The sequence below is a fragment of the Phragmites australis genome, chromosome 4 (assembly GCF_958298935.1).
Source record: "Phragmites australis chromosome 4, lpPhrAust1.1, whole genome shotgun sequence".
In the NCBI taxonomy this organism is placed as follows: Eukaryota; Viridiplantae; Streptophyta; class Magnoliopsida; order Poales; family Poaceae; genus Phragmites; species Phragmites australis.
Genome location: NC_084924.1, coordinates 628,447 through 650,438, shown reverse-complemented (window position 1 = coordinate 650,438; position 21,992 = coordinate 628,447). Strand labels below are relative to the sequence as shown.

The 21,992-nt window shown below is 44.0% G+C and overlaps 2 protein-coding genes and 1 pseudogene across 6 annotated transcripts; 1 reads left to right on the top strand and 2 right to left on the bottom strand.

The window, feature by feature from the left end:
* The first annotated feature begins 3,843 nt into the window (after positions 1–3,843).
* LOC133914966 (heat stress transcription factor A-1-like) lies at positions 3,844–7,266 on the top strand. The gene is made up of 2 exons (XM_062357940.1): positions 3,844–4,424; positions 5,638–7,266. Exons 1-2 carry the CDS (start codon positions 4,104–4,106, stop codon positions 6,865–6,867), a joined length of 1,551 nt encoding a protein of 516 aa, XP_062213924.1. The 5' UTR covers positions 3,844–4,103; the 3' UTR covers positions 6,868–7,266.
* Positions 7,267–7,424: 158 nt separating this feature from the next.
* LOC133913975 (probable xyloglucan endotransglucosylase/hydrolase protein 27) lies at positions 7,425–8,615 on the bottom strand (annotated as a pseudogene).
* A 634-nt stretch (positions 8,616–9,249) lies between these two features.
* LOC133914965 (inactive poly [ADP-ribose] polymerase RCD1-like) lies at positions 9,250–16,423 on the bottom strand. Of its 5 annotated transcripts, none has more exons than XM_062357936.1 (7): positions 16,105–16,416; positions 11,830–13,060; positions 11,358–11,599; positions 11,193–11,269; positions 10,204–10,383; positions 9,940–10,035; positions 9,250–9,669 (listed from the first exon to the last, which is right to left on the bottom strand). In XM_062357936.1, exons 2-7 carry the CDS (start codon positions 12,900–12,902, stop codon positions 9,544–9,546), a joined length of 1,794 nt encoding a protein of 597 aa, XP_062213920.1. In that variant the 5' UTR covers positions 12,903–13,060; positions 16,105–16,416; the 3' UTR covers positions 9,250–9,543. The 5 variants fall into 5 exon arrangements, 4 of the variants coding, with proteins under 4 accessions (XP_062213920.1, XP_062213922.1, XP_062213921.1 ...); XM_062357938.1 differs by having other exon boundaries at positions 9,250–9,640; positions 16,105–16,402; XM_062357937.1 differs by having other exon boundaries at positions 9,250–9,600; positions 16,105–16,391.
* Between the last annotated feature and the right edge of the window lie 5,569 nt (positions 16,424–21,992).

Sequence of the window (21,992 nt, the reverse complement as noted above, 5' to 3'; positions counted from 1 at the left end):
TTGATTTTCCTCGTAACATCACGCACTGACAGCAATTCTGCTTTTGCTTGTAACATTTGCAATCCAACTTATTTTCACCACCAAACCAAGCTTTCAGTTCATGAACTGATCTTGCACAGCGATCGAGCATGATACGTGATGCTAACTGCCAATTACTTGTGGCAGCAACCTTTTGGTTCATGAATTTCTAGACCTCTGTCATAGGTTTGACAGAAGAAAATTCATGATCCATCACATCACATTTTATTGCAGTCAGAAACCCAGACGTGCAGACATTCCTGGATTGGTGTCATTCATTAACGGCCGAGTACTTGTAGAACACTGACCAAGTGTGAACAACTGTGTTCTGGTGGCTGCACGTGGCCACCGCCGCTATTGCTGCTGAATGTGCTTGCAGGGTTGGTGGATTGGCGGCGGCGGCGGCGATTGGGTTGGCGGCTCCGGTCCAGTGGTGGCCAAGGGCAATGGGGGCGGAATCTGGACGGGTCGGTCGGGTCCGGGTGACTCGAGTCAATGTCGCAGCTCGTGCCTGCCAAAAGAGAGAGAAAACCACTGGCCATGGGAGCAACTCGCCTGATGAGGATGGATGAAGCTGACTGATCACTGTGTGTCAGTATCACATCCATATGTGGAGGGATGGATGAATGAATGACATCATGTCAATATCTTCTTAAAATTGGAATTCTGTTTGTCAGCTTTTGGATGGATATATGGTCAGGGATCACTATTTTCCGGAAATGCAATCTGCATGATGAGTTTTTTTTAAGATTTGATATTCTAGTTTTCATTGTGATTGTTAGTTATGCAAATGCTGGTTCTTGCCGTCTTGGCCGCCCCTTCCTCTTTTAAGTCATTGCCAGTGATTACTCACTCTAGCTAGCTTTTTCATTTGGATCTTCAGGAGTTGACCATGATGCCTTGTAGCCTTGTACCTAAATGTTAAATACCAAAATGTTAAGATGAAACCTCAATTTTCACATCTCAAGTGATAATTTCACTAGCGCAATGTATTCTTTTCTCGGAGATGACTCCACATTTCTACCAAACATATTTACTTTTTAGCGCAAAGTGTTTTCAGCCATGATATATTCTTCCCTCTTTTTTGGTTAGGCTTGTGATAAGTATCAGAGTCTCTTCATAGCCAGGGCTAGTCATGAGATTTTAGTAGAAGGTGAAACTAAAAATAAGGATATGTTGAATTGAAACATCAAAAAATTAATTAATATATAAATTATAAAGATAATATTTGGTGTATTAAAAATTTGTTTTCGACAAACACTTAAAGTATATATATATATATATATGTATATATGCATATATATATGTATATATATGTATATGTATATATGTACATATATACATACATACATATGTATATATGTATATATATACATACACACACACACACACACACACATATATATATATATATATATATATATAAAACAACGCTCACCTTAAACATTTTTTAGAGATCATCTTAAATAATTTCTTCTAACATTTCTACATGCGAAATCATTGATGAATCTGTTCACCATCGAACGAAGCAGGCATGGCTGCTCTAAAAAAATCAGGAGTAGCAAGTAGTGAGATAAGACTTGCAGATTTTTTTTTTTTTTTTTTTTTTGCAAAATGGAGTAAAAGAGAAACTTTTTGGCAATGGGAACCATTATGCTAATCTCCTTGGCAAAGTTGACTGTTATCACCTCAGATCAGTAGGACCCGATGGTGATGTCACAGAAAGTGTTGGTGAGCCCATCGTGGGAGGCGTCCATCCAAATGCAGCCTTCGAAGAGCATGCACGACTTGCAGGGGTTGGATAGCCCGCACCGGCCAATGAGGACGCAGTCCGCCACGCGACACCTGAAGGAGGCGAAGGCCATGATCGAGGGCGCGTTGAGGAAGTCGAGTAGCAGTTCTAGTATAACGTCGCGCACGCCCGTGCCCACTAGCACCAACGTCGCGTACACATATGCTGGTGATAACGCAACGTTGCCGACACTGGTGGAAGAGGTGGTGGCGGGTGTTTTGCAAAGGCGTGAGGTACTTGGCGAGGCGGAGCACGAGTGTCGCCTGCCCCGTCCAGGGAGGTGGCGTAGGAGGCCGATCAGGACTGCACGAGAGGAAACGATCTAATTGACTTCTCTGGGCACACGAGAGGATTGCTAACCTGTTGCGAAGAAACCAAAACAACAAAGCTACTTCTTTTGGACTGACCAAAGGCCAAAACCCATGCAAGATCATGTTACTATGGCCACCGATCAATTAATATACATGTATACCTATATACGAGGGGGCCTAGATTTTGGTGGCTTAGGGTGACACGTAATATACATGTATACCTATATAGGAGGGGGCTTAGATTTTGGTGGCCCAAGGTGACTGCCCCGTTTGCCCCCTCCGGAGCAGGCCCTGTTCATAACATCTGGACAGGACTCAACGTGACGATGGCAGCGAGACAATGACGATGACGGTCATACCATATGCGATTGGGTGTTTGAACCAGATCTCCTCCTGGCTGACTCGAGCTCATCCTCTCCCTCTCTCTTCCCGGTGAGATCCCATTCTCTATTGCCGCCTGCCTCCTCTCCCCAGCATGCCCCACGAGACCTCCGTGCCCCACCTGCCTCCTTTCTTCCCACCGGCTCACCCCTCCTCTTCGCGGCCTGGGCCCATGACGCACTTGACAACGACGACTCAATTTGTGTTGGAGGGCGGCCGAGGCAAATGTGAGTGACAGTGTTTGTGTTCTTGCTCATAGCGACACCAGGGACCCATGAAGAGGCACTGGATATGATCATTATGTTTCAATATTTGGGAGTTAGCATTCGTTTAGCCCAGTCATCTTAGAGTGTTTGTGTTTTTGCTTGTGTCACATGGTCATCTCATGGCATGAACCACCCAAACCCGAAGGATGCCTTGCACGCTAAATGTTTTCTTCCTTGCTTGTAGCAATGGTCCATTGATTTAGCACTAGATTTTGAGAAGGACCTAATCGTAGACGAACCCTAACTCGGATTTTTTGTTTAACTTTTCCATTCATTTTGATAGGCTTAATCCAGAGGTTCCGTTAAGTATAGTTTCATGCCTTGAGAGTTAGTCTAATGTGACCATGTTGGGCAGTACTACAAATGCACAATTGCTGCTTGAGCCTGGTCAATTTCGCAAGCAACATCATTTGCATGTACAACAATATCAATTACTGATTAGGATAATCTACTGATCCATAAAACTCAATATGACGAAGGGATGATAGAAATTACGACTAAGAATCAAATGTATGTATTTTTTAGACTTGAGGGATGAGGATGAAAGAGCAAAGAAGAATAAAAAAGGCTGGCGCCTAGACAAGAACATATAAACTAAGTTATGCTGGATTCTCTTAAGAAGAATGAAAAGGCTAGTGCCTAGACAAGAACATATAAACTAAGTTATGCTAGATTCTCTTAAGGGTGTTGTCGAGTGTTAATTTCTGATGATGATTTCGGAGTGTATTAGTTGATAGACGTGTGAACAAAGTTTGTGGTTTGTGATAAAAAATCTCAAAAATAAAACATATAAATAGACGAAGCCATTTGTTGTTGATAAAAAAATCTCACAAATAACTACGGCTTTAGAGTTTCTAGCTAGATGAGGAAGCAAATATATCTATTGATTTTTAGTTGTTGGTTTTTATAATAAATTTTTAGTTTTTTAGCATACTAAAAACAAAAAAACTTACCTTTAACTGATTCTTAGATTTTAATTTATTTCAACCACAGATTTTCTCAACCAACTAAAAACCATCAAAAATAAAATCAACCGCTTAAATAGCTAGAAAAAGCCGGCTTTTAAGCCTACTCTAAAGTGCGGCGCTTCCTCTATATCCTCGCCAATTCCGCTTTCCTCTCGCATCGCCTCGTCGCTCCTCCGCTGCAATTGCAAATAGCGGCGGCGCGAGCCCTCGAAACCCAGAAGCGCGACTGCAAACGGAGCTGCCAATTCCCCAGACCCCCGAATCCCCACCAACCCCTAACTCCGTCTCCAATCGCGCGCCTCCTAACCCTAGCCGTCCCCATGGCGGCGGCGCGGCCGTGAGGGGGGCCGTACGGATCGTGCGGGAGATGGAGGGCGGTGTCGCAGCGGCTGCCGCTGCCGCCGCTGCTGCTGCCGCGGCCGCGCTGTCCCCGCCGGTGGCTTCGGTTCCGGCGGCGGCGCACGCGACGGCGGGCAACGGCGGGGCGGTGGCCGCGCCGCCGCCGCCGCCGTTCCTGATGAAGACGTACGAGATGGTCGACGACCCGGCCACGGACGACGTTGTGTCCTGGGGTCCCGGGAACAACAGCTTCGTCGTCTGGAACACGCCCGAGTTCGCAAGGGACCTCCTCCCCAAGTACTTCAAGCACAGCAACTTCTCCTCCTTTGTCAGGCAGCTCAACACTTACGTAAGTGCCTGCAGCCGCACTTGCTTACACTTTTCCTTTAAACACTTCATTTTTTTGGATTCTGGTGCGGGGAGAGTGGAATTTTAGTCCACAAGGTACACTCGAGAACAAAAATCCACAAGGGTGGGAACATAGATGGTAAAAACTGAGAAGGAAGAACATATATGATTCTAATATGTCTTAGCTGATCTGAACGGTAGCACCTGCGAACTCGTAGCTTTCTAAGTCACAGCTGGATTTGGAATCTAAATCTAACTCCCTGTATCAGTTGGGTGGATCAGTGTCACTGTTTGTTTACGATCAGCATGAAATTCTGAAATTGGAATACTACCTTTCCAAATGAAGTAGACAGCTCTGAATATTTTTAGCGTCCGATACATTTCTTCGAGGCTGGTGTAAGAAGAAAGGAGGATGCTAGGAACATATTAGAACTTGCTTAGAAGCCTAGTCAAGCTACAGATACTAATTTTTGGATTGGAGGGAGAATCTGCCTGAGATACTGAAATTTTATGATTAACGTGGCACACTTGCTCAATATGGTCTTGAACTTTATCATGTGTCAAATCGAACACCATCCTATAAAAAGTCAAAGCTTTATTTTTTTTGGTTGTTAGCATCCGAAATTTAGGCTGCGTGGTGCTTCTGTTAAAATATTTGGCTTGTTAGATGCTTGACCTACCGGAGTCACCACTTGGCATAAGCACATGGAACTGACTAGATTTGTATGTCCCATTTTCATGTTATGCGTAACACATATTTCTTAAAGTCACCTAAAGAATTCATAACTTCATTTCAGCATACGATACATAACACTAGATTCATCATATAATGGTTTAGTACCTGTGTCTTTCAGATAGTCTTTTTAGCTATCATTCAAGGTTTCACCTCAAACCGCTATCCCTAACCATAAATATTAAATAATTCTATGCTTAGCAAAGTATTGCTAATATATCCATTATACTTCAGGACCAGTTCGAGCCTGTGCAGCTATGAGATGCCAAAGCTCAGGCGTTGAATTAGGAGGTTCCCTGTGAACTGCAGATGTTTTCAGATAGAATTAGGATCACTTGAGTGGTCTGGGTAGTTCTTTCCTTTCGTATTTGCCTTTTTTTGGTGCTACATAAATTGTAACACTCAAAAGCAAAGCAGCTTCTGTGTTCTGTGTAATATGTGTTAGTCCTCTCTAATGATCTCATTGGTGCTTTTTGAGCAGGGGTTTAGAAAGGTTGATCCAGATAGATGGGAATTTGCAAATGAGGGTTTTTTGAGAGGACAAAAACATCTACTGAAGACCATCAACAGAAGGAAACCATCGTTACAGGGGAACACCCAACCACAGCAGCCCCAGCTGCAGAGTGCTCCTTTGCCTGCTTGTGTAGAGGTGGGTAAGTTTGGGTTGGAGGAAGAGATCGAACGGCTTAAAAGGGATAAAAATGTTCTAATGCAAGAGCTTGTCAGGCTGAGACAGCAACAGCAGACAACTGACCATCAGCTGCAGACTTTGGGCAAGCGTCTTCAGGGGATGGAGTCACGGCAACAACAAATGATGTCTTTCCTGGCTAAAGCAATGAAAAGTCCTGGTTTCCTAGCACAGTTTGTACAGCAAAACGAGAATAGCAGAAGAAGAATAGCCGCCGTGAACAAAAAAAGGAGGCTACCTAAGCAAGATGGTGGCCTAGACTCTGAAAGTGCTTCAGTGGATGGCCAAATTATCAAGTATCAGCCTATGATCAACGAAGCCGCCAAAGCAATGCTAAGGAAGATCCTAAAGCTAGATGCTTCACATAGATTTGAATCTGTGGGCAATTCAGATAATTTTCTACTGGAGAATTATTTGCCAACTGCCCAAGGTTTTGACAGCTCTTCATCAACTGGGAATTCCGGGGTCACCCTTGCAGAGGTTCCAGCTAACTCAGGTTTGCCATATATCGCTGCCAGCGCTGGACTTTCATCTATTTGTTCGCCTTCAACGACTCCCGGAATCCATTGCCCAGCTGTGTTGGACAACAACTCATCCAAACAACTTCCTAACATGAGTGTTGTCCCTCCTGTTCCAAAGCCTATGGCACCAGGCCCATGTGGTATCACTATTCCGGAATTCCCAGATCTGCAAGACATAGTAACTGAAGACTCTGTTAACATTCCTGGAGGGAGCTTTGAAATGCCTGGCCCTGAGGGTGTATTCCCCCTGCCCGAAGAGGTTGATGACAGTGTCCCCATAGAGACTGATGAAATTTTGTACAACGATGACACTCAGAAACTTCCAGGCATCATCGATTCCTTCTGGGAGCAGTTTCTGGTAGCTAGCCCTCTGTCTGTTGATAATGATGAAGTTGATTCAGGTGTACTGGAAACACCACAAGAGAATGGATGGAACAAAGTGGATAATTTGGCTAATCTTACAGAGCAAATGGGCCTTCTGTCATCAAATCACAGGGTGTGAGATGTAATCGTGCACCTCCATAGCTACCCTATCTTAAGCAGTTAAACTAGCCTGAGACTCTGGTAATAAGCTTCCACAGCACCCCCCTACCCTTTTTTAATGATATTCCCTTTGCTCAAACCATACTGAATTATCCACCACTCAACCTATATGCGGTCTTCCACCTATATGTATCCATCTTGGCATGTTCCGGGAATTCACCTGCTTGTATTTAGGTTTGGCAGGCTTGAGAGCAGAACGATGTAACATGTCAAATCTGTATGGTTACTTGTATTGTAGTTGCTGATATTGTTTTTTCGTGCTCTGCTATCTGGTTGCACCTGACTTCGGGCAGGGGCACTACTGCTACTGTCTTTTTCATCCAGAGGCTAGTAGTATTGACTTGTGACTGATTTTGCATGGGTTGATTCCAGCCACTATGGCCGAAAAGGGGAAGGGCTATTTTCTTAGCTTGGTTGGACTCATTTGACTTTCGATGTTTCTTAAGAGGACCTTGAAAACTCAATACTAGTACTGTGTTACTGCATCTTTTTCTTTCTTTCTTTCCTTAAGCCAGCTTTAGATATATTTGATATTTTTACCCGATCGAGTACTTTAGTTTCTTTGCAACTGATGATGTCATGTGTTAACAATTCATGTGTCCAAGTTTTGAAGCAACCTCGTCGAACTCGGCATGTACATTCAGTTGCTTGTGTAATCAAAGAATGAACCAGCAAGTGGTCTCTGTCTGAGTCAGTGATCTCTCAGTCGGCTTGCTGCAGCGAGACCAGTGCCGGCGGCGGCGCCTGGAGCCGCTTTTGGCGCTCCGCCACGTTGACGTCGCACTCGGGGAAGGGCCAAGGGTACCAGCCGCTGGTGTCGTAGCACACGGAGTACAGCATCTGCCGCTGCCGCCACCGCCGCATCGCCATGATGGCGTACTCCAACTCCGCCCCCGCGCAGCGGTCCCTGTTGTCTGCGGGCGCGGTCGTGCCTCACGGCGCCGGCCGGGCAGCCGCGGAGGACGAGGTCGGAGAACTCGGCGGTGAAGGGCCCAAGCTTGTAGTTCACCTTGTAGCGCCCGTTGTCGGTGGCCCAGGTGGAGCCGTCCCAGATGGTGGCGTACACCGCCATGGGCTTGGACGGGCAGTCGCCGCCCATGGCAACAGAACGGGGCACCTCGCTGGTGGGCACGCCGTCCACGTAGAAGATGACGACGCGGGAGGACCAGAGGATAGAGAAGCGGTGCGCCTCGCCGTCGGCGGTGGGGTCGAAGGGCATCAGGTACCGCTCTCTGCCGTTGCCGTACACGTTGGTCTCACTTATGCCGCCGCCGGTTGCCCAAGAACTAACTCCAAGTCCAGCTCCTCGTGGTTCTTGTCGAACACGTGGCCGTTCGACAGCTGCATGCACAACTCGATCGGAACCATGCATGATGCATATTAGATTATTACAAATTCTAATAATGGTAATACGCAACTGGGAAATGAAACAGAGTAATCAACAGTATATATGGTTGCAACGACCCATGGCCATGCATTGACCGCAGCAGGACGGCAGGCAAGCGGCCCATGTGGACGTCGGAACAAACACGCCATGCCAAGCTAGGTACTCACGTAGAAGGCGACGATGACGCCGGCGGTGTGGCCATTGGCCTCCCCGAACGGCGGCGAGAACCCCTCCTCGAACGCGACGGTCGGCACGTCGAACCCACCCACGAGCCCCGCCGCCGCCGAGAGCACGACTGTACAGCTGTACGTACTGGAGTATTATTTATAAGCAACTGGGGGCCATCAGGTCATGCAGATTTTTGCCATTGCCAGGCATTCAAGTAATTCAGTAGTTGAGCCAAATAATCTAGCCTTATATAACCTCACCTGCATGCATTGTATGCTCACTGAGATAGTAACAGATTATAAGGACCCGCAGATAATAACCCAAGAAATCTTACACAACTTTGTGCCTTAATTTGACTGGATCAGCTTTCTGAATGAGCAACTTCGAGTGGATCATCCATCAGCTCTCTTTCTAAATGAAATAGCCCCCTTAATTTTGATCGGCGCCGACGGGGCTTAAAATGAAAATTCCTCCTTTGATTGACAACTTAATCAGGTGGGTGAGGTTCGATTCAATTCAGTGGCCACCAACACCAACAGAACATCTAGCTAAGCTGTTGACGTGCATTAATTTGCAACGACCACCTGCTTATCCATCACCAAGCACAGCAGCTCCAACCGGCTGCCTAAACCTCTCTGCCTCTGCCTTGCTTGGGCTCACTTCATTCATTCCCAAGCTCCAAAAAAATTAACTCAGGCACGAGATTTTGTTGTGGTACGGCACCAACTAAAATCTAACAAGTACGGTAGGAGGGAACATCTACAGGAACAAACAGATCAAGCACAATGACAAGATGGACGAAAATTTGCGTCCAGTTCACGCTGAAAACAAAGCTTGGAAGAGTACAGGGTGGATGAAGAAATCATTGAGCGAAGATGTTAACAACAGGCTACACACAAGGCAGATTGCTGGACTTCACAGAACAATCGACCGACCGAAATACTATCTGAATTTTGTCAAGACCTAAAATTTGAGTTTGAGTACTGCAACAGTACCATGTAACAGAATTCCTTATTAGCTCCCTCCCTCCTTTTAACTCCATGAGTTGCTTTGTCCACAAATTGTTATTCCTGGAGATACTCAAGGACTAGTAGTACCTCTCCTTCCAAGCGCTCTTGGAACTTCCATCGGCGGTAACTGCAAGCCATCATCACTAGTCACCGCATCATACTTGCAACTGGACATCAGATCGCAAAAGTTTATGTTCTAAAAAATGTGTATGTAAAGAAAATATCAAACGTTAAGCGTCAATAACAAATAACTAAAAAGCCTGCTGCTTGATTATGTAAGCATGGTATGAGATATGCGGTCCTTTAGAAGGGCTATCATAACCAATTATGTGATCATCATCTCAGTTCATGGATTGTAGTTCCTCAAACCTCGATTACACATAACAGGCTTCACCCAAGATGAAAGAGACTTGGAACAGAAAACATGTCATACGAAACATTAGCTGAATAAAAAACATAGATTTACCTTCTGCTGAAGCCTCATTACTGTAGAAACCAGTAGCTTATCACCAACTATTTGCCTCAGCCAAATCACTAGGTCAGCCCTGCTTATCTTTCTCCTCTGTTTCAAAATTAAGAGGCACACTATGGTTAGCAACTTAGCATGTCATTAAGCATATTCAATGCAACTCGAAATCTCAAAAGGAACATAACATTAAGAACCTTGAATCCTTCGTAGGAACTAAGAACATAACAAAAGAAATCTCAAAAGGAACATAACGTTAAGAACCTTGAATCCTTCGTAGTATCTAAGGACCAAGTCCATGTCTGAACGAGGCACTTTTGTGGAAATGGCAGCGAAAAGCATTGAAAAGGGCATCCAAGGTGAGGAGGGAGCCCTTGGAGCACACCCAAATATAGGTGCTTGTTGTTGAACAGCTGGAGGCGCCAAGGTTTGGAAGCTGTCACCCTGATCGATGCAAACAAGGAAGAAAATGACAAGCTGCAAGCTACAAGGAAATTGGCTAATCAAAATCAAGGTTCAGCTAAGTTCAGCGATTAGATACCAGCTATTTAACTATATATCAGCTTTGTAGAGAACATAACTGATCCCATTAGTTTTCCAATTTCAATAAAACAAGGGAGTTGGACTAAAAGAGCATCAATCCATTCCAACCATTACAATAGTTCTCATTTACATCTAAAGAGCATGGCTAAGACCAAAAAAATTGGGAATGAAGCACATGCTTTTCTGTCAAAATATAAAACTTTACTTAGTATATAAAGGCCCCATCTTTTCAGCACTAGATGAGCGACAAACTGACACCTGTCCATTTCCAACTTAGCAAGCATGACCTTCCATGACTCTAAATTTCTTACTTACATTAAACTGAAACACATTATGGCAACCCTTTACGACTATGTAGAGCAATATTACAAAGAAAGAATTTAACAAGAAGGGCATGGTAACTACAGGATCAGGATATCCAATAATGAACATATAAGGGCTTAGATAAAAGATAGCTGTGGGAAGGTTAATAAATGACAACCTATTCAAATTTCAGGTCAAGATTTGGCAATAAAACAAGCAAACACCACAAATGAGATACAACAAACATGACTTTGTATTGCACTGAATCATGTTATAGATCATTGCATTCAGGTACTACGTGTTACCAAATGCGCAGCATGCAAGATGTGTCACTCCACGATAAACATACTGCATGCCAAAAATGAGCTATGAACAGCAGCACACAAGCTGAACCACAAGAAGCATACCTTGGTTAGACTGTCTGGTGAACCAGATTTTATGATCTCAGATATGTTGGATGCGCTATCCTTTGAAACCAAATATTCTGCAGTAGTACCAAATTAATTGTCTAGGGCAAACAACAACACAGAAGGAGAAATGGAAGATGAAAAAAAAGATCCATAGAGTAGTACCATTGGTCGTGGGAGGTACTTTGATAATAACAGCATATTCAGCATAGATGTGTTTATGCACATCGGCATCCCATATGATGTAATGATTTGGCTTTTGCAGGTCATCCACGCCGCTATCAAAACTTTCATTGGTTGGATGGGATTGCTTTGATCCAGGATAAACAACCTCAACATTACCCATTATCACACAGCACAACATCATTCTGACGATGCCATCTTCATGAAAATCTGAATAGCTGGCACTGTAAATAAACTTCAAGTAAGACTACAAGAAGCACTGTTTACTCAAAGCAAGAGAAACGATGCCAGTAGCAAAGCTAAAGTTTAATATCCAAACAAGTAAATGAGTTGTTAAAATGAAGAAACACATGAAAGAGAGGAACCGAAGACCTGAAGACAACAAAACAGTTGAGTATAACATAGGACTAGGAGCACATAGAATAAAGAAGCCAGAGACAGAAAGAATGTTTACCATGAATTTGAGCAGTTTGCTGGAGCAAGATGAATTCCATATCCATACATGGGCCCCTGCTGGGGTTTTGCAATTTCCAGAGCACCTTGCATCATCATCTCCTCCATAGTATCTCTTGAGCAAGGAAGCCATGCATAATGCACATTTGCATTCCCACGACGACTTTTGGTCGCTTCTACCTCTTTCTGGAAAAGACTAGAACGAACTTGCCCTTGCTGGTCTAGCAGTGGTGTTCTATAGATACCGATAATATCTTTTTCGTTAAAACGCTGGCCTAATCCTTTAAGTAACAAGTTCTGCACAGCTGAATCAACACGTCGACCACTGTTTTTCTTGCTGGTAGTTGCTTGTATGGTTCCACTAGAATATTCATTCAAACGGACTGAAGGACCTGATTTATTTTCACCAGTAGCTTCATCAAGTTTGTTATGTGCTTTCGGTTTGTCCTCTGCTATATTATTGATCCTCTTGTCATGAAAAACTACTTCACCAACAGACGCTGAACTTGAGCTTTCAGCTACACTTGTAGACATCCCAGCATGCTCATCAGCTTCACCTTTTTCATGCTGAGACAATTTAGATGTGTATAAGCCGGAGGATAAATCTGGAAAGAAGGATTTGCCATGATCATCAACCCATGCTATTGGGTTATTTATGGTCATTGCATAATCTAGGCAAATCATGTGAACGAAGTCCAACAGGATGTGCTTGTTCTGGAATACTGCAGTAGTAATTGACCTCTTCAATTGGAAGTCCCGTTGTACCAGATTGACAACGCCCTCTGGAAAATCACTCCAGTCACCATGTTGGTACAAAAGCACACGCACAGGCAATCCACTTGTCTTGAAGTTCCGATATGACTCCAGTATACCACCATTCCCACAGGAAGTCACTTTAGTTTTCTTACATTTAGCTCCATCATCAAATGTCACAAGTTGTTGCCTTGGATCATGCTGAGAGATCACCACAGCATCATTGGCCTCAGTGCACTCCAGAGCAGTCTCATGCTTTCGCTTGCGAACAGTAGCTTTCAGCACATGTTCATCCAATGCCATTACGTTCCTCTGTTCCATTTCTTTTACAAATACTCAATACAAACCAGGTAATTTTCTTTACAGATTTACACTAGTCAAAACAGTTAGCTTAATCTAGCTAATGACACCTAGACTCTGTTAGCATAAAATTAACTCCAAAACAAGCCATGTTATCCAAAAGAGTAAATGTAATGGACCTGAGAACAAAATGGAAAAAAAGGAATAAAAATTTGAAAATATATAGATGTACAGCAGAAGTGATGGACAAAATGAAAGTATTATGCGACAAAACATTTATTTACTCTTACAGGACACAAAGTGCACAGCCAAACTATTTTTTTCTTGTTGACACATTATTTCTAGTATTCTATTTCTGCTAAGGGAATTAAAAAATTTCCCCAATGCCCATATTGGTTTCATATGTAAAAGTTGCTAATATTTAATTCAGTCCAGGGAATTTCCTTGGTTGCCAATTGAGTACAATTAGCAAAACAACTCTGCCAGTGTGATTCTTTACCCCACGCAGAGTAGAATTGTGCGTGCTTCACACCATCTATCTGGACACTGCTGCTGCCGGTATGGCTGGTGAAGCTACACACAACCAAGAAGGCAGCAACAGACAATAACAGAGAGAAGCCGACACTGCTGCCACAACAAACATTAGCAGCATGTCTGGGTTGTAAAAAAACATCTTGTCTTTGGCTCTTCTCTGTGGCCATTGCCTACGACATCAAAACAGAGGCCACAGCGGCACCCACGGAATAGTTCCACGGGATTAAAAGCACCTTATCACTTCCCCGCACGAGCCTCAAATATAGATAGATGATGAACCCCAAGGCCCTGACGTGCAAAGCTTGTTATGCTTATTAGGCAAGAACTGAAACATTCGATAAATAAACTTTCCAACACTTGTTTAGCAATTGTACATTATTTTGCTACATAACACTTTAAGTCTTTAACAGACATGCACTGACCAGACGCCCATAGTTGACTATAATTGATACTTACAGTAAAGGGTAAGTATAACTTCACTCAGTTTTAAATCTTTTCTAACTCAATAATATGGTATAGTAGAGGAATGTTCAAAAACTACGTAATCCTAGTTAGATCACATATGGTAACTCAATGTGCGATATATGTGTACAATCCTGCTAACGAGGAAAAGCATAAATTACTGACAAGACTGGAGACCATTTACCAGGGTGGAAGGACAGGTTTTTCTCACAAGCGGGACGAGAAACTTTAGTCAAAACTGTCTAATCCTCACAGCCGACTTACCATTTGATGGTGTTTCCCTGTGGCTTGCTTTATCTAAGAAGGATTCTTTTGCTCTTTAAAGGAGGCTCTTTGATTTAGGTTGGAAACGAAGGATCTTACTCCAGTAGTGCTGTCTGCCTTTCAAAATGATTATCCATTTAATGAAATGTTTGAACGAAACATATCGGGTACACAATTCAACAATCCTTTTTGTCACCTAACATGCCCTGTATCTATGCATCTGTTCCACTTTGACCATACAGATCCTTTGCGTTGCATTTACGTATGAACAAACCTTTATGAGGCCTTTCGGGGCCGGCCAAATGACTACCGGATCATCGGTCTACTCTACCTCAATTCAAAGAAAATCGACCAAATTAGAAGAGCATTCCTGTGGAGCAGTGATGATCCGGAAAAAGTAAATGGAGGGCATTGCTTAGTCAACTGGCCAACCGTGAGCAAACCGAAACAGTTAGGAGGGCTTGGGATCATGGACTTGGAAAAGTTTGCGAGGGCCTTGAGGCTAAGATGGCTATGATACCAATGGACTGAAGAGGAAAGACCATTGTCAGGTATGCAATTGCCGTGTGATCAAACAGATAGGGGCCTCTTCATGGCCTCAACAAGGGTGATAATCAGAAGTGGGGAAAAAGCACACTGCTGGCAAGATAGCTGGCTGAATGGCCTCGCGCCAAGAGTCATCGCACCTGACCTCTACAAATTGGCTAAAAGAAAGCATAAGACAGTCAAGGCAGAGCTTGATTCAGACAACTGGATAAAGGGTTGCGGCAAGAACGACTCATGAAGAACTGGTCTAGTTCGTTGAACTTTGGACGCAGTTGCAGGACGTGACACTCAACCAAACTGAGCAAGACGTCATCATATGGCGTTGGATAGTAAATGGAGTGTACACAACGAAGAGTGCATACAACATCCAGTTCATAGGTGCTGTTAAAAAATACAACATGTGCCCTATTTGGACGGCAAAAGCAGAACCAAAATGCAAATTTTTCGCTTGGGTCCTGATGCAAGGAAAGATCCTCATGGCTAACGACTTACAAAAAAAGGAATTGGCCCAATGATCCGACATGCCAACTCTGCAAATCCACGAACAAACTTGGGTGTTCATGGTGCAATGGAGCCAATGTCCGCAATTACCAAGTCTAGCGCAAGAGATGAGCTACAAAGTGTGGCAGCATAAGGCGAGAGCGAAAATTGACAAAGCGCAACGAAGAGATTTCAATGGTGTTGTGCTTTACTTTTGGTGGAATATATGGAAGGAAAGAAATCGAAGAATTTTCCAGTCAAAAGGAAGTTGGCCTATGGGGAATTCAGTAGTGCAATATCAATTTAGGCTAGAAGCATCTCCCCGATTTTTTTCAAAATTCCTTTGGTTTTTGCCCGAGCTGTCAAGTTGCCCCCCCCCCCCCCGAGGTAGTTGTTTTCCACACGGGGCGGTGTGTATCGGCTTTGTTTCTTATTGTGCTGAACCTTTTTTCTCTCCTAATAAATCTCGGCAAATCTCATGCCTTCCTTTCAAAAAAGAAGTATCTAGAGCACAAAAGGGTGTGAATTTTGAGCAAAGTAGTGACTAACCAACGCTTAGTACCAGCCAGATTGTGTCTAGACGAGGAACGAACAACAAGCACAATCATAATGTGTCATTGAGATCGTTGGGGAAAAAAAAAAATCTCTTTTCCGTTCACCTGTTTGGGTCCTAGAGCAAAAGAATTTGCTCTACAATGCACTCTTCATGGTACCATTTAACAAGGAATGGAAATATCTGCAGGAAAAATTGTAGAAGCAACTATATGCTCGTAAAAACTAAAATATTTTCATGTCCATCTTATAGCGTAATCTGAAGTAAATAATTAATCCAAGCTCGAACTAGAGCACAACAACAGCAACAATAGATGGAGCTAAATCACAGCACAGGCACCAAAGGTAGTCGCAAAGCAAGCAGGAAATACAACAGCAGTAGTACCAGTGATAGTTCATCGCCCCCGCCGCGGCAGATTGGATAGAGGTGGTCAGATAGGCAAGCCGCAGCTACGAATTGCGTACGATTCACTCCGGGCAGAGTAGATGAGGCAGGCAGAGGACAAGCGGACAAGCTATGGGTAGACGCACGGGCGGACGGATGGGTAGATAAGGCAAGCCCGGCTTGTACGGGACGGACGGCGGCGTCCTCCGCTTCCTGTGGGTCGCCGCTTTCCCTTCCTATTCCGGTGGCGCGAGGAGGCGAGAGCCGAGAGGAGAGGCGGGGTACATGTAGCGAGGGGCCGTCAGGAGCAGGCGGAGATCGGGCCGTGGGGTCGGTTCTGTGGGCGAGATCCGACGGTTGGGAATGTGTCCAGGGGTAGGAGCGGGGTGCGCGAGGGATTTTTTTGGGTTGGTCGGTTTCTTGGAGAGGGAGGCGTGGACTTTAAGCAAATTTTATAAGAACTCATCTAGGCTCTCTATTCTATAATTTAATACCGAATCGAAGAATAAATAGAATATATAATATTATAAGAAAAAAAGTTTTTCGTAGAACATGATCAATTTGCTTCTGTGAACTTGACGCACCTTATCGGAAGAGGTGACTGCTGCGTCTCTTCTCTGGTCAATTCTTTGTATGCTTTGAAAAATTTCAAAATTCTCGATTTACTATAAAAAACTGTTTTTATCCGTCATATGTCACTGTTTAATTTTCTTTCTTTCTTTCTAAGTATATCACTGTTGTGGTCGTAACGGGAAATTGTATGTTTTTTATTTGTCGAGTAACTTGGTAGCTTTCCCATGGGTAATAGGTTGACGGTACGGCCCAACGAACCTCCAGATGAAGCAACGGCCCAGCACGGTATGATGTTGGATCAGGCCATGCACCAGGACGCTCTCTTCCCTTCCCTTCCCTTCCCTTGTCATGGCGCACCTCCAACGGCCGCTCGTCTCGCCGTGCCCTCACCTCACCTGACGACGTACGGCCTCTCCAACTCCGTCGTCCGTTGCCATCTCCATCGGCGCGGCGCCGTGGAAGGGCAGCAGCGCGCGGGGCGGATCGGAGGTGCGTGGATTCGTCGTCGTCGTCCCCGCCGCACACGCACGCCTCCGCGCTTGCTATCGTTCGTACGTCCTCCCTCCCTCCCTCGACCACGCACGTACCCCGGCCAGCCGACAGAGAGCACCTGCAGGCTCACGTACGGCCGGCCACCCTCCTTCCTTCCCCACTCGATCGCTCCCACCACGCATGATTGCATTGCTTCTGAATGCATGATGCAAGATCGATGTACAGTACGTACGTGCTCCCATCCAAATGGAGAAAAATTCATACAGTACTACTTTTGATAATATTTGTTGTGTTCTATTATATATGTTTGTCGACAAATGAATAATTATTGCTATACCATAAACTGGTACGGTGACCAAATTATTCTCTCTCTTTTTGGAGAAAAAGAAGCGACATTGAACAATAGCAACCCCTCAACCAGAGAGGATGACCACAATTGGATATGTAGATGTTCTGGGATTGTGTTTGTTTTCACGGCAAATCCGTCAAAATTAAAGCTGCATGCTTCACTGCGCCGCCTGCAAACCCACAGAGTGTGTCTGTGTGTTAGAGAGAGATGAAAAGAGAGATAGAGATGCAGGAGAGAGAGAGGTGCTGCAGAGAGAGAGAGAGAGGGAGAGCAATAGAGCATTGGTGGTGATTGGCTACATCGTACGCTCTCCTACCGTACGTGCCAGTTCCTTTGTCGCTTGATCCATCACATCGCATCAGGCCACTCGCTACTTTGCATCGCATGCCAATCTCGTCGAATATTCTAGGCTACTCATTGCATGCTCAATCAACAGGTTAATTGTAAACTGGATTTTTTTAGTAGAATTATAAACTGGATTTAGGGAGGGTTAGCGCCACACTGCTATAGAGCCGAGCTTATATATTGAGTTATCACTACCGGTTTCTTACGGACCGGTAATGATAAGGTATCATAGTCGGTTCATAAGCTACGTGGAAAAAATTAGCCATTGTAGCTTTATGAACATGTAGTGATAAGGGAAATTGCTACCGATTGATGGTTTGAGGCGACAGTGATGCCTAGCCGCCTCATCACTGTCGGCTTAAGCCACCGACCGACAGTGATAGCTGGACATCACTGTCGGCTGGTTGGATATGCCAGCAGTGATGTGTATAGTATAAAACAGTGATCCTCTCCTAAGCCCGAGCACAACAGCGTCCCCGGTGACCTTTATCGCCCTCGCGTATGCATCACCGCTTCTGAGCCATCTTCATCCAATTTCATTGTTCGATAAGCTTCGCAGTGCCATACCCAATCTTTTGCGTGCGCTAGTTTGATCGTAGCCCGTCATCGGCCCAGTGCTCTGTTGGTCGCCACCGCAAGCTCGTCCACCTCATCGACGAACTTCAGGCCATGAGCTGCCCCTGCCCGAGCTGAATGCAGGGTGAGCTTCACTGCAGTCTAGGGAACCTCGACGCTCCCTTCCCTTCCACTCTCTCCCTCTGTAGCGTGCCACCACCGTTGGCCTAGCTCCGCCGCCCGCCATGGTCGCTGCCGGCCGTGCTTGCTGCCGTACATGCCACCGCCGACCTTTCAAACGAGTTCGCTATAGTTCATTGAGCATTTTGGTACCCCTCCTTGGCCAAGCTCTGACGCTGTTCGCCACCGGAAACCGGTCAAAGCCGAAAAATCAAAAAATGCCGAAAGGAATATTAGTTGTATTGATAAATCGACTGAAATAATCTATAATTTGTAGAAAAAATCTAGAGCTTAGAAAAATATGAAACCAAGTTGTTAGTTTTGTTTTGTCATGATCTACATGACAAAAATATATGCATGCATGAAATGTCCACTGGAATACCTCTATTTCATTAAATATATTGTAACTTGTTAATCTATAGTTAAATATTAAAATATCCAAAATTGGTCGATCCAACTTTGTTAATCTTATTTTGTCATGCTCTATATAGGAAAAATATATTTCAAGCATGAAATGCTTGTTTAACACTAATTCTTTGTTAATATTGATTAAGCCTTTTAAACTTGATTAATTTTTTTAGTTGTCTCTATGTATACCTTACACAGTAAAAATGCCGTTTTACATGTTGAGTACTTTCCTCATGTGAGTTTGTTTGAACTACCTCATATAATTTTGGATTTAAAAATAGCAAGCATGTAATTTGGTTAATTGAGTGGGAAAATAAACTCCAATTCATATGATTCTTCCTCTACTGTATTCATAACCTCATGCACTATATCTTTACCATATTTCATGGAGGAGGCCGAAGACTCAAACTGTAGTGGCATTCAGGCGTTCGACTTCGATGTCTTTGACACACTGGTGAGCCTGGAGCATAGGCGACGCTGCGGTGGATCAGACATGGCTAGGTCCTTCGCTCCACCACCATTGGCTCCCCGGCGTCCCCGGACATACACAAGCCGTTAGCCGTCCATGCGAAGATGCGGTCCTCATCGCGGGAGGGGTAGAGGGATACTGGAGTGGCTCAACTCGATCGACTTTTCGGGGGTGACCTGTGAGAACTATTATGTATATATGTGTATTTATCGATGCCTAGCGCCTTCATTGTATGACATGAATTACTTTGTATTAATGAAGGTGCCTTTATTATTAATTCATAATTAGTATATATCTCACTGTATCTATGTATTGAGAGGGAGAGAGACGGAGAGATCAAGGAGAGAGAGGGAGACAGAGAGAACAGAGAGAGGGAGGATAGGGAGGAGAGGGGAGGGATGCCAGAGAGGCAAAACACTACCGGCTGAAGGCTCCAGCCGGCAGTAATACTTTGGGAATCACTGTCGGCTGAAGGTTTCAGCTAGTAGTGATTCCTAAGACATTACTATTGGCTGAAGCCTTCAGTCGACAGTGAAAATATCTTTCACTACCGGTCCTCCGCGCCGACATTGATAGTCCCTGAATGTCACTATCCGTTACCTACTGCCGACTCTAAAACCGACAATGAAGGAAGTTTTTAGAGCCGACAGTGATAGTCGGTTCTACAGTAGTGCCAATTGCGACTTAATTGCATGTAGTGTTGATTAAATTGCCGCATAACGTCTTGTTGTTGCTGCTGTATTTTTTTTCCTTTTTTTTTACAAACGTGTCAAATTGCTGGGACGGGGGCTCGAGTTCATGCCAAGTTATCTAAACTCAAAGTCCTAATTTTTCTTTTTGTACTGTGGTGATGAGGAATGACCCGGTGATCATGCATTAATAAAATCCACTTCATTCAGAAAAACCAAAAACACCTCAAACCCTAAGTATCTTATAATTACTGCCACACACGAACACTTAAGGTTAGGGAAAAAACATATCATGATTTAAATTAGTTGCGTTTTGTGTGCTTTATCATTAAACGCACAAAAAAAACATTTTATATTAGCAAAATTTTGCAGGATGTTTACACGCATAGGTTCAAATGCATTTTACGTACAAGAATTAAGGAAGTAATTGAAATGGCACTCTAGCTTGCAAGACCTTCAATTAATTCTTCTAGTATCAGTTTCTTTTTCTGCTTAATTAACTTATAGAGAATGGGTGGATCGCAAAATCATAACTGGTATTACCCTGAAAAAGCCATCTCCCAGATTAAGTAGTATATACCCATCAAACGGGCAGTTAAAATGTAAATAAGCATAAGTATATATATATATATCGATCGATCGAAGATCATTAAGGGCTTAATTACAGTATAATCCACATTCCTTGATCTTTTAGTTGAAATTGTCGTCCTAACTACCACAGGCATATTGTAAGTTAATACCTATCGGTATAATTGCACACTAATATCAAAAGTATTTAAGCTAAAAAGTTATCGCAAATAGATGCAACGGAAAACAAAGGTGGTGGTTGACGGATGGAATAAGATGGAAGAAAGAAGCAGCCAAGCCAACAAACGAGGCAGCGGTTGCACTACTGACCTTCTCTCTCCACTGTAAGTGCCACCATGTCCCTGTCCCCTTGTCATTTTCCCCTCTCTCTCTCTCACCCAAGGATCAGTAAGGAAGGAGAGAGAGGTTGACGCGAAAAGGTGCTGCGCACCAAACACTAATGCAATCTTGAATAAGAAGTTTCGACCAGGATAATCAGAAGCTTCGATATGGATCGAAAGTTCCGATGATAACTATCCGACAAGCAGTGCTTAGGAAATCCTAGTCGTGATGCAACGCCGTTAGACCTTCATCGTCACTCACACTTGAGAGGGACTCTTCAGAGTGCAGATGGCCAACGGCTTGTCCTTGGTCATCGATATCAAGAATGAGTAGTAGCAGGAGGGAGAAGAAAAAGGGATGGGACTATAGAAGTTTCTTCCGGCAATTTGTCGTAGGACGCCATAACGATGTTATTTTTGTCAATCTCTAAAGTAGACATGTCTAGGGCTTTAGAATTCGGTTAGAGGATAGCCGAAAGTCTTCTTCCCCAGCGGAGTCACTAAAAAGTATGTTGACGAGAAAAGATGCCGCGTGCCAAACACTGAGCACCTCGCATGCAATCCTGGACTAGAAGTTCTGACCAGGATAATCGGAAGCTTCGATGTGGATCGGAAGTTATGATGATTACTATTCGATAGGCAACGCTTAGGAAACTTTAGTCATGGCACCACATCATTGGACCTTTGTCGTCATCCACACTCAGGAGGGACCTTGTCAGAGTGCAGATGCCCAGCGGCTTGTCCTTGGTCATTGAGATTAAGAATGAGTAACAGCAAGAGGGAGAGGAAAAATGGACGAGACTACAAGAGCTAGGTAAAAAGATAGATGCTATTGTATTTTTGATCTATTTGATTTTAGATGATTACAATCAGCCATGATCCTCTTCTATTTAAAGGGTGACATGTCTTAGCCATACAAG

Excerpts from the sequence above, each read along its gene's own strand:
- LOC133914965 (XM_062357936.1), bottom strand. The coding sequence starts at position 12,902 with ATGGAACAGAGGAACGTAATGGCATTGGATGAACATGTGCTGAAAGCT. Across the intron at positions 10,384-11,192 it reads CACCAGACAGTCTAACCAAG|GGTGACAGCTTCCAAACCTT; the intron begins GTATGCTTCTTG and ends TGCATCGATCAG. Across the intron at positions 10,036-10,203 it reads GATACTACGAAGGATTCAAG|AGGAGAAAGATAAGCAGGGC; the intron begins GTTCTTAACGTT and ends ATTTTGAAACAG.
- LOC133914966 (XM_062357940.1), top strand. The coding sequence starts at position 4,104 with ATGGAGGGCGGTGTCGCAGCGGCTGCCGCTGCCGCCGCTGCTGCTGCC. Across the intron at positions 4,425-5,637 it reads TCAGGCAGCTCAACACTTAC|GGGTTTAGAAAGGTTGATCC; the intron begins GTAAGTGCCTGC and ends CTTTTTGAGCAG.